General features: G+C 44.3%; 1 protein-coding gene across 1 annotated transcript in view; it reads left to right on the forward strand.

The window, feature by feature from the left end:
* The first annotated feature begins 4,131 nt into the window (after window positions 1-4,131).
* The window catches only part of adgra2 (adhesion G protein-coupled receptor A2), a 37,463-nt gene continuing 29,067 nt past the window's right edge, over window positions 4,132-12,527 (forward strand). The window contains 1 exon segment of the mRNA XM_071531298.1: window positions 4,132-4,433. Coding sequence (XP_071387399.1) covers window positions 4,132-4,433 — 302 coding nt within the window.

A 12,527-nucleotide genomic window follows, 5' to 3' on the forward strand; every position in this document is an offset into this window, starting at 1 on the left:
TAGGTACTCCTGTTATTTACAGACTATTGACTGTTGAATTATTTTCTTTAAAAAAATCACCAAAATTATGCAGCTGTTTTTTAGTATTATTATTAAATATTGTATGCCTAGTGTTGAAACATACTGAATTATTGATTGCCTACTTAAATATGAAAAATGTGCTATATGTAGATATGAGATGTTATAAACATAATGATAAAAAAAATATAACAATATACAAATATCAGTATTTATTCAGGATGAAATGCTGGAACCATTTGTATTACCACCGCTACTACTACTTCTACTCCAACTCATAATAATAATTGTAAATCAACTACAAAGTTATTATGTGCTGAAAAATGTGCTACCACCATAAGCAGTGGGTTTAATGACCCTGTGTGCCCTTAACTAAAACCATGCATCCAGTAAATGCCCATAACTCCTCTATAACTGCAGGACTTACTGGTGGATTGGTGGCCGTTAATGGGGCGTGGCTTTTGCATGCTGTTGATCCCGCCACTAGATGTCATGGGCTCCTTGAGAAACACACTGTTTGGGCTCAACGGTACATGAGGGCCTTAGAGGGCCTGGTGTTTCTTTCCCTGCTGGAATTTTTCTTTTGTTTATCCATTGGCAGCAACACCACAGTCTAAACTGCCTCAAGCACAGCAGCCAGTTGGTCTGGTTCAGATCTCTGATTGTGCTGAAAACCCGCTTGTTTTTAGATAATTTTGTTGTAGCGTGGGATTTGGAAGACAACAGTGAAATGCCCACGAGGGATCATCAAATAACCGTGTCTCATATCGTCTGTCATAACCCAAAGCTTGCGTCACTTCCACCCAACCTCTCTCAAGACATTATCGCAGTTCTACTTTCCGAGCCTCCGAGCTCCTCGGCATTCCACCTTTCCTTCCCAACGTTCTCCCCTTTCCCCATACCCCACCTGGAATGGAGTCCAGATGTGGAACAGGGAGAAGGAGAGATTGCTTGCTTGGCTTTAAGGAGTGAGGGGGCTGTGGGGTGCATAGAGAGAATGTTGGAACGACATAAAAGTTTGTCTGGATGCCATTAAGTACAATTTGATGTAATGTGCAGTTTGGGACGTGACATTTTAAATGGAAACTGTGCTCTCCAGATGAGAGAGATTTGGGCCTTGTGGAGATGGAGGGGGGTGTTGTACTTGAAGCCTTATTTAACAGCTTGGATAAACAGCCCTCTGTTTCATCGCTGAGCAGGCGCCCATCCACTCCTTGTGCTTTCTTTCAATAATCACGCTGGCTTTCTGAGCCTGCTCCAGTGTACAGTATCATATACAGGAATAACAAACCGGGGTCCGCTGTGCGGGTCAGAGCACAGTGCACCATTGTACGGCCGGGCATGCTCGCATGACTGAGGTGCCTGCCTTTTGGATATGTCAGTGAATACATGTCAAGCCTAATTGCATGAAGTCCCTTTTCAAACCCTTTCCTGGTTCACCTTTTCATATTTCAAAATGCTCTCCAGATTTGAATCGCTACGGTTTCCGTCCTCCCCGGGCCTCTCATATATCAAAAAGTATTTTTAAAACAGAAATCTGTGGAGTGCAATATTTTGGGAACTTTCCATACACATAGGCAGAAAAGTGAAAGGGAGGCCTTGAGGAAGTTTATGATCTTGTGTATTTTTTGGATTGCGTGTGATTCTTTTGGGAGGCGAAACTTTGTACTCTGCTGTATCTAATTTTATTCTTTCAACAAAAAATGGATTCTTTCAAGAGTTTGTGGAATATTTTCTTCCTCTGTCATCCTTTTTGCTATTGAAGCTCATCTCTCGATTGAAACATTTGGTTTGTGTTGGTTAAATCAACATACAGTAGACCTATTATTGTAAGATATAATTACTTTGACAACAAAAAAACCCAAAAACATATGGTATGCAGTATGCACAGAACAACAATGCTGCAGTCTCTTGACTTTGGATTGGGCTTTACTAGTGCTTGTTAAAGTTTAGTAGGTTGGTTTGGGTGGTTAAGCCTATTGGCAGTGCAATAACTAATCTGCATATTGAGCCTGAGCAGGCAGCTCACTTTCATTATGATAGCCACTACGCTATGATATCATTGTTTTACAGATCTACAACTACAATTACAAAAACTACAACTTCACCTAATCACTTGAAGTAAAAGTAAGTCTACCTATGTATTGAAGTGTCTTGTGAGTAATACACTGTGGCTTACTATCTCATATTAAGCCTTGAAGTGGACTTGGAAAAAAATGGCTTCTGGGTTGCAAATATATGGTAGTAAGCCATGTTGTAAAGTTGTCAACTACAGTCTGACAGCTCAAACTCATACAGTTTCAACATCAAACTGTCCTGTACTGCCATAACTCTTTGTGCAGTAACAATACAGAATTTACTGAAGTATATGTATAAATCTCTTCACTTCCCTTCCACTGATTCAATGAAAATCCTTTGATGTTGTGAAGACCGAGCGCACCACACAATACACCAGAGACCTTCAGCATTCATTCATGACTTTATTTTGCTTTGCCAGTGCATGCACACATTGAACCAAGACCTTCCTGTCTTTTAGAGCCTGGTCTGATGCATGAACCTGGATGGAAGCTGACAAATGTGTTGTAGTGCCCAGAGTACAATAACACAGCAAGACAATAGAGAGTTGGCCATTAACCTTCCAACATATCCTAATAATCTGTCCAAATAACATCCTCATCCTCATCCACATCCTCATCATCATTATCATCATCATCATCATCTTCATCTTTTTCTCCTTCTTCTCCATGATCAAACCATAAAGCTTTTCCCTTCTTCTTTCCTTGTTGTTTATTGTCGTTCAGGTGATCAATAAGGTGATGTCACATGAAGTGGTAATTTAACAAAATGGGCAAAGTATAACTTCCTGTCAGTAAGGCAAAACAACCACCAGTATTAACAAAAATCAATTATATTTTCAGAAAAGCATGAATGTCTATTTATTCTCTTACAATACAATATCCTCATAAACACTGAATGTACAAAATCATTAGGGATGCTAAAAAATTTGATTTTGATTTCCCTTATATTAAATATAAACCAATCACAGAGGAGATAAGGTGTAGATAAAGAGAAGCAGGAGGAGGATTTTTAAGCTTTGGGACAATTGAGGTGTGGATTGTGCCAAAGGGGCTGCAACTACACATCAGGAATATTTTGTATATTCAATTTGATACCATTTACTCTGATGCATAGCATGGATTCTGTCATGAAGTTTTGTGACAGACCAAAAAGGTGTGTGAAGTGAGTCTAGGTGGATTTTACCCTCCACTACCCCCCTGGTCACATGTGAAAGCTCCTCTGTGTTGATCTGTATGCGCTAGGACCGCGGGGACCAGAACGCAGACGGAGACGGAACGGGCGCACTTGGGGTAGTAACGGAGTTTGAGTGTGACAGAGGCAAGCAGGCAAAACCGCTAGATTTTGGGAATTACACAGGAGCCGATCAAGACCAGCTCAACTCTTGTCCGAATCAATAGTTTTTTCCCCCTGTTTAAATTTACTTCCATTCGCGCTGGACCCAAGTCTGCGGAGATCTCCGGGAGCGGGGGAAAAATACTTGTTGAATACTTGTAGAGCAGCGAAACAAATGACAAAAGTTTGTGAATTATAGCGTACTTTCTTTTTTACTAGCTTCAGATGACAGTGTCGTCCCGCGGCTGTGACTGCTGAGTCGTGGACCTTGTCAAACCCCTGGAATAACTTTGCTGGGGTAGATAACGGTAATTAGGACACTCCCAAGCGCGTTTAAGTGATGTAAGGCTCATAAGGTAATCAATCTACAATCACCAACTTTTTTTTAAAGCTAGAATTCCCCGCCTGTTTGTATCCGTTAAGGAGACTTGAATAGACAAACACATCCCAAGGATTTATGAACCATATGGACCTAAGGGAGTTGTGCGCCCGGGCTGCCATGACATAACGGGCCACGGGGAAAAAGTCAAGGGTGCTGAATATTTTTGGGAACGGCCGGACGGTGATGCGTGTTCATTGCTGAGTGGAGTGTTTCAAACAGAAGTTCCTCAACTTTGCCATTCATTCCAGACCTCAAGTATTTCACCCTCCTTCCTCTCCCCCCCCCTCCAGCCCCTGAGAGCTTCATGGTGGAGATATGGGATGACTGGAGGAGGGGGTGCAGCTGAGGTGAGATCCAGCAGAAGGACAATGATTGCGCCCGGCGTTGGCATCCCGCTGCTGCCGGGGCGTCTGGTACTGATGCTGCTCCTGCTGTCCGCCTCCGAGCCGAGGCTGTCCCAGGCTTGTCCCGGGCTCCTCGCCTCCAGCAGCGGCTGCAGCTGCACGGATGAGCGGTCCAAGGCGCACGGCGCCCTGGCTGTCGGGGGAAGGGTCAGCTGCAGCAAGGAGGAGCTGTCTGAGGCTCCGGATGCCAGCCTGCTCCCCAACAAGACCGTCACTCTGTAAGTTGTAACAGTCTTCTGACAGCTTTATGAACTGGACGAGACTGGTCGCTATAACCTCTGCCCCAACGAGAAAGCGCTGTAATATTCCTATAATATTCGTACTGGGACCTATATGTGTCTGTGGCCCTCAGCAGTGAGTTCATAATGACCTTACCATACTTGATGGTGTTTTTTATATGGATCACTATAATATTCCTACAATATTCCTAGAGTTTTTTTGTTTCGCTGTGATATTTGTTTATTGTCCTTCTAAAACCTATCATTCAGATCACTGTAGTTCTTTTTATGAGGGATTTTATGAACTTAGACCATGATGCCTCTACTTGGGCCTTTCACTAGCATCCTATATACTCCACAGCTGCCATCTACTGTAGGTTTTGCTATAGTTTAAGTGTGATCTATGATAGGCTGAAGGTATATTATAGGTTTCTATTGGGGAACTTTTAGTTTTGATGATGGTTGATATGTCTCATGGGCTATGTATAATATAAAATAGATGCATATGAAAATCCAAACAGCTTCATATTAACTGGTTAAGTGTTCAGATCTGGCCCACACACCCTCAACTGTGACCCCGTGGCCTTAGTTTTTACTGTATTGAAGACTTGCTGAGGTAATAAGGCTTGTTAGGTCAGAAGTTTACATCTTGATCTAGTTTAAGAAGATCAGTGAGAGGGCAGGCCGACTGTAGCCGTCATCTGGCCCTGCCTCTTTGTCACAACTCTGTCACTTTAAATTTGACTTTGACCCAGGCAGGCGCTCTGAGTTCAGCCCCCCCCCTCCCCTCCACCACCCTTTACACATGGTCCAGCTGACTTGGCCTTGCAAAACGAGAATAAACAGAAACACATTTCTACCCTTTTTATCCGACTCTCTGTGTGCTTTAATGGCGGGTTGGCTCCTTCCTTTAATACCATAACATCCCTTCAGTCTTAGGCCGCTGCCTCACAATCGCCTTCTGTTCAGGAAGGAAAAGTGACCGCTCTGCAACCCAGGGTGAGAACTGTAGCAGTGGACGGCTCTGCAATCATTCTGGGCCAATTTAGTCTGATAATTCTTCATTATGAAGCAGTTTACATTATCAGTCATTTGTGTAGATGTCTGTTTGGAGAGAAGTTAAAAAGGTCCAAATCTCGGGCCAAAACAAACTATCTCTTATGATGGATGAGCTACCAATCTATCAGCGGCACATTTTTGGATGGTGTGCTGCACATTTTCAAGGAATTCTATTGTAATGCTGCACTTTCTTCTCAGCTGCTCCCAGGCTCTCTCATGCTAACTGAGTGAACAGCCTCTTCAAAGACGTTGCTCCTCCACATTCCCACAGTACCTTGCTGTCTCTCTGCTTTGACCCAGTGGGAGCGGTGCTAGCTGCACATGGGCACAGTAAAAAACAAACAAAAAAACAGTCCAACTGCCCCACTGGAGCAGGCACAGTAAAAGGATTTATGCCCCGGGAGAGCTGAAACCAGCCAGCGGTCCATTTATAGGGCCTTATGTTTCTTGCTTAATAAAGGCAGGATAAACATCTGGGGAACACATTGCCGAAAACCAGAGGAAAAAATAAAAAATGGCTTTGGGTGGCAGCGGTGGAGGTGATTGAAGATAATCTCCCATCCCCGCACCTACTAATTTTGGTTTATTTGTTTTCCTACACATGTTTAGCATTCTGTGACACTTTTACGAGGCTGTGTACGAGGAGCAAACAATTCCACGCGTAATCCGTCTGAACATCGGCCATTTTCCCTTCTACCTTTTCTGGGAACACTGGGGGTGACTAGTAAGTAAATGTTCCTGAAGTTACAATGAGTTGCTCAAGCATCAGCGCTCTCAGCGTCGCTCATGACATTAGCTCCAGATGTGGAATGTGAGAAGTTGTGTTGATATTCGTGTTATTCCTGACATTCCTCAGTCTGTCCGGAGACGGCAGACAGTATCCCAGGTGCGGCAGGGGCGCTGCGCGTTGCCCTCCGCTGCCTCGGTCGCTCCCCTGATCCTGCGGCCTGACAGCTAGCCCCACTGCCCTCTCTCTCCTGGGGCAGCTGGGAGGAATGCTCTCCTCCATGCTGAGCGGTGCGGTACAGGCGAGGGCTGGAGGACACCAGGCCCGGGGCTTCCGGGGCCGGCCGCTACATGTAATGCACAACAGCTGGCCCCCGTGAACATTCCAGCTGAGGCCCCTCAGCCTCATGGGAAATCCCGACGGGGATTTGTTTATTAAAACTATTAGTTGGCTGTTTGTTGTTCCTGCCAGCCATAAAGTGACCCCGACATTGTCACCTCCTCTTTTGGCTCATCGTAACGTGGAGCGGTGAATTCCGGTGAATGCCACCGCTGATGACTTTGATTACAATATTGCTGTCAGATCTCACCGGACCTCCTCGGTGTTGATATAACTGCTGTTTCACATCCGTAGCCTTTTCTGTAAACTCACACTTATCACTGGTTTAATGTTGCATAATGCTATTCTCAGCCTTCCGCCGTGAGTTACAGCCATCATCTGTCCCCCCTCTTCCTCTTTTTCTTTATCTCCCGTTCCCGCTCCCCATTTCTCTCCCCTTCCCACCCCTCTATCATGAGTTCATCCACACGCAGTAACTCTCAACCTAAATATTTAGTCGTCTTGGTAGGAAACTGCCATGTCCAAACTCCTTCCAGATGTGGGCCTGTGCAGGCTTGTGTTTAGGCCTAATTATGCACGGCTGCGAAGGAGCTGGATCACTGCGAGAGGAAGAGGAGCGGAAGGGTAGAGGGGAAGAAAACGATAAGAGTGTGAAAGCAGAAAGTAGGCTACACGCACGCTGTTGTTGGGAAGACAGTAAAAATAAATGAAGGAAGCGGTGGCTACAGAAGAGAGAGAGAGAAAGAGAGGGAGGGAGGGCTGAAGCAAAAGGAGAAAGTTGAACGTAGGGGATAGAATTCGGGAGAGGGAACAGAGAGGGAAACAAAGAAAGAGAGCAGAGAGAGAGAGAGAGAGAGAGAGAGGATGGAAGAGGGAGAGGAGAAGCTTGGCAGGCTGTTCAGAGGGATGTGCCCCTGGAGACTGAAAACTCCCCAGCCCCTGACTAACAGATCTTCGACACTGGGGTGAGAGGGAGGAGGAGGCATGGCCCTTCAGTGTAGCAGTATGGCCTCGCTTCCACCGCTTTCCTCCATGTCTCTATTATAGTGTTTCCTGTTCCAACGGAAGCACATTTGGTGATTCTCGGTAAAGAAGAAATGCGTCCGTGCCTGTGGATGCACATACACATCACATGTAATAAACAAACACACACGTAGAGACGGAGAGTTTGATTCCTTTCTCAGCGCTGCGTGATGGGGGGTTTTGTTTTGTGTTAATGGATAACAGAGCTGTTGCTGTGCAGACAGAGTGAGAAAAGGCCATAATAATACACTAAGACACTGTAGAAGGTACAGCGGAGAGCTGTCTATCTGTGAATGTGCTAGTGCTTATGGCTTGTGGCTTTTACCCAAGTCAAAATCATACTCCTCCCTCTGCCATTTGTTTTCATCACCGCCAATGACTGATGACTCTGGCTCAGCGGGTGCCAGCCTAAAGTGGCTAAAGAGTGGGCGCAGATGCACGGGGCGGGGGGTCATCATGCCCGTCCCGGGCCCCGACGCCCCCTCACCCAAAGACAGCTGCAGTGCGAGACAGTTGCTTCCTGCGTGGCTGCACTTGAGCCCCGCACTGTCCGTGCAACTCGCCGGCCGTCAGGTGTTTAAGATAAAAATATTCCAACTGGGGCTGGAATACAGTGTGTCACTGAGTGTAGATGCCTTCAGACAGTTGTAGAAGTTCCAGCTTATCCAGAGAGGCTTTTTGCTGAGCAGTGCATGCATGCTCTTTTGCAGTCACACCCTGCTTCACATTCATCCACACTGAATGTACAAAATAGTAGGGACATCTTCCTGGTATTGAGTTGCAGCCCCTTGTGCACAATCCACATCTCACTTGTCTCAAAGCATTAAAAACTCATCTCCTTCTCTTTATCTACATCTCCTCCTTTATGATTGGTGTAGATTTAATAAGGGGAATCAATAAAGCATAATGGCTTTTACTTGGATTTGCCTCATCTGTGTAAGTGTCCCTAATATTTTGTATATTCAGTGTAGTTAAACACATTCTTGCTTGTTATTTTCTACTGTTGTCCACTGAGCAGTTCCACTGGAAAGGTTAGGGTTTGAGTGCTTTGCTTAAAGGCACTCTGAGTTTCTGAGGGAGGGGAGAACATTCTTTATTCACTTTCCCTCCACATTTTTTCCAGTTTATTTAGCTTCTCTTACCATTAGGCTACTGCCACCCCAATCTATGAGTCTTTTCTGTCTCTGTTCACTGGAAGACAACTCACCTTCACAGTATCTTGGATTGGCTACAGTGGGAATCTGTGTGCCTTTTATCTTCTGAGTCACACTGTCGGGCTCTTATTTGTGGGCCATGTGTGGATACCAAAGGGCCAGCAGATGTGTTAGTGGTTTACGTTGAGTCTGTGAGTCAGTATGTGTTGAGACGGGAGTATGTCGATGAAGTGTCCCAAACAGTCGTCTTATCAGCGGGGAGAATTCCAATAGCTGGGAGAGCGCGGGACCCCAGGTATTCCTGCAGCGATAGGGTTTATTTATGTGGGGAAAGGTGTTGAGAGGAGGGGGAGCGGGCTCTCCTCCGCACATGTTAGGTGGGGCAGTGGTGTCAGCAATAAATCAAAAAAGCAAACAAAGGCCTGACACTGGATACTCGGGGCTTTATATTCGACCACAGCACCTGTCAGTGCCACACAGGCGGGTCAAGGTAACGCGCCCCCCCCCCGGGACGTCCCGACGCACCTACTGCGCTGTGCTGTAGCCATCGTCTTGCCCCTCCCTCTGCATGACGAATGAATGAATATTTCACTTATCACCTTGTACTGTTTGTTGATTAAAAGGCTGCGATTTTTCAAACTTGGCAAAAACAGAGCGATGTGTTGTCACAGTAATCTCATCCCCCCAAGTGACTTTTTGTTATTTTAGTTTTTCCTTTCGTGCAGCTCTTCTTATCTTACTCCAAAAATGCCTGACTCTGGCCTTTCTTTGCCAGCTCTAACTCGCTTCCCTCTCCCTGTGTCTGACCACACTGGCCCCCAAAGTTCCTGCTTTGGGACTGCAGCACATGGATACAGATGGAGGTAATGGGTGTCTATAGTGGGAATGCCTGTGGCTTCAGTGTGTGTGTGTGTGTGTGTGTGTGTGTGTGTGTGTGTGTGTGTGACATGCTTACTCTTGAAAAACAATCTACAATAGCACTGTCATCCACAGGGTTACAACAACTCACTATTGTAATCTGATTACTCTCAGTTACTTTTGGATTACTTTGCTAGGTTAAACAGATTTATGCCAATTCACAGGCTGTAATTTGAGTAACACTGTGTGACTGTGTAGAAAAAGTATCAAATGTATCTGTAATCTATTTTTTTTGTTATCATTTAGTATAATAGATTGCAGTTTCCATTTCTCCCCAATCATGTTCATGATCTCCTGCACTTTTCTATAGTCACTCAAAATAATTTTATATTACATAGAGCCTCAAAATATTAAACTTGAATTCTTTTATCCATTGCTCCTACTGTAATATGAGTGTGGTTACCCTCCCTAATCAAAGCGACAGGGCCGATTGTGAAATTAAGCAATAAGCCTTTATTAAACTGTTTGTTAAGGGAGTAAATCATTGTTATAGATTTTAAATGTTTTTTTTCCCTTCAGCTAAAACCATTCAGAATCAAATATCATTGGAAACCTTGTGACCTCACATTGTTTTTACAATATGTGCCATTTTGATTGCTTAATACATTCTTCTAATTCTTAACAAAATAGTGTGTAATGTGTCAAGACTGGTTGATGTGAAGTAACTTTGAGGGGGAAAGTGAAAACACTGACTGGGAATCTCAAACGATTACAGTCGCACAGAGAAAAAAAGTAAGCCTCTCTCACAAATGATCTAAAAGGACTGTTAGGGTATTTGGGGCAGAAAGATTGTAGCCTAGCCTTTGTAAAAGCAGACACATTTCCCAGCAGTCTTTGCTTAGGAGTAGAAAACAGAGGCTGGTTATGAGACAGAACAATGAGACAATGTTAGCCAGGCATACACCGCATTCCACTTGTCTCAAAAGCCTAGATTCACTAAATTGCCTCATTAAAAGTGTAAAAACACTTTAGACAGTGATTAAACTGACTATTGTGTTGCTGTTCCACAGTCATAAACTTTCTAATTTGGTTAGTCTTGAAGGCGTTGACTATAAATATTACCATCATTTACTGGAACAGTATTACAGTATGGTAGCAATATTTCAACTTTTGCTCACTGACCATTAATATTCATAGCAGCTACTTGTTTACTTCTTTTATTGGTTGGTGGTTGTCCAGCTTTAGGAAACTGTGTGTTGTGCAACTATAGATGGCAGAAGGAACAAACATCATGGATGCTTCCTTCTAGCAATACTCATGCCTAATAGGACTGATTCCATTTGGGAGACCCTCCTTTCCACAGTGTGTGTGTGTGTGTGTGTGTGTGTGTGTCTGTGTCTGTGTGTGCACACATATGGGAAGGGCGTGCATGGCCACAGCTCTCAAAATAGGCTTCGGTCCTCCCCTCTCTAATTAGAGACTGTTTCAAAAACCCAGATTTTAATTTTAGACTAGTAGCTTTTGGACCACTTATGTACACACACACACACACACACACACACACACACACACACACACACACACTGACTCAAACATATGCACTTTGCATATAAATAAATCTGATGATAAGTCACACATATGCATGCAAATCTGCGCGTGCACACATACACACACATATCCACACACACACACACACACACACACACATACACACATAACCACAGACCACAAAGACTTACTCCCTGGCCCAGCCTGGTTACCCAAGCACAATGCAGTATACGCTATAATAAGTGGTTCCACATATCAAATGCAGGAGCTCAGTCCCCCTATCGAGCCTCAGGGCAGGAAAGTATGATAGTATAACAAAGTAATGCTAGACACTCTACCTTCTATAAATCATCCAACTCGTATATTTTGCTTATCATCGCTTTAACATGCATGACGAGAATCCGTTCCACTCCTTAATGTAGCTTCTCTCTCTCTCTCTCTCTCTCTCCTCTCTGTTTGATTATTGAATTACACAATCAGCGTTCGCAATATGATTTCACACAAAATATTTTGCACACAATTACATGGATGCTCCTTTCCATGACAGGCAATAAATGGGGCTTGTAGCTTGGCAGCGTTCCCCCGCTCCCTGCGACGACCACTCTGGTGGGTCAGGGACAATGGGCACATTCACATCTTGACATGCATTTGCTGCTAAAGTGCCTGTTGTGCTCAAGGGCCTCCAGTGTCTCTGTCACATTCAGCGCCGTGACCCTCTGAGGACATGGCTCCGGTTCTGAGGGGCTCTCAGGACCGCTGGCTTAGGTGGCTCTCCCTCTCTTCCCAACGCAAGGGTTAAGCTATTTGGACGGACCCAGGCGCTGAGTAGTCAGCGCAGTCTGGAGGCCTCTCATAAAGTACTTATTGTAACAAAGATGACACGGCCACCTCCCAGTCTGAGAGATCGCTCTGCTTATGCTCTCTTTCTTCCCTCCTCCCTCCACCTTTCTCTTCTCTTTTCTCTCTCTCTGTCTCTCTCTTCTCTTCTCTCTCTCTCTGTCTCACTCTCTCTGTATCTTACTAATGGACACTTACATTACAGGCGCACACAAACTTATGTAAGCACATACTCTCCACACACAGAGAGACCCGCACTACGGTTCAACTGGTAATGGGGTTTTTTGAAGCCCGACACTGATATTTTAGGGTTGAAACTGCCAATAGCCGATATTTTTTGTAGATATTCAATATCTTTAAATTTGGCCATTTTCATGGCGTACATTTTTTTTTAAATTACAAGTATTTAGTGTTTCCCTTCAGAATTGTATTCTTATTTAGACCACAGGACACAAAAATTCTCCACTGAAACCCAGGATAATAATAATGATAATTATAATTATAATTATAAGAATTATTGTTATTATTATTATTATCATTATCATTATT

The sequence above is a fragment of the Centroberyx affinis genome, unplaced genomic scaffold (genome assembly GCF_046629955.1).
Source record: "Centroberyx affinis isolate AG114_WGS23_722 - 3 ecotype Tasmania unplaced genomic scaffold, CSIRO-AGI_Caff_v1 ptg002062l_1, whole genome shotgun sequence".
In the NCBI taxonomy this organism is placed as follows: Eukaryota; Metazoa; Chordata; class Actinopteri; order Beryciformes; family Berycidae; genus Centroberyx; species Centroberyx affinis.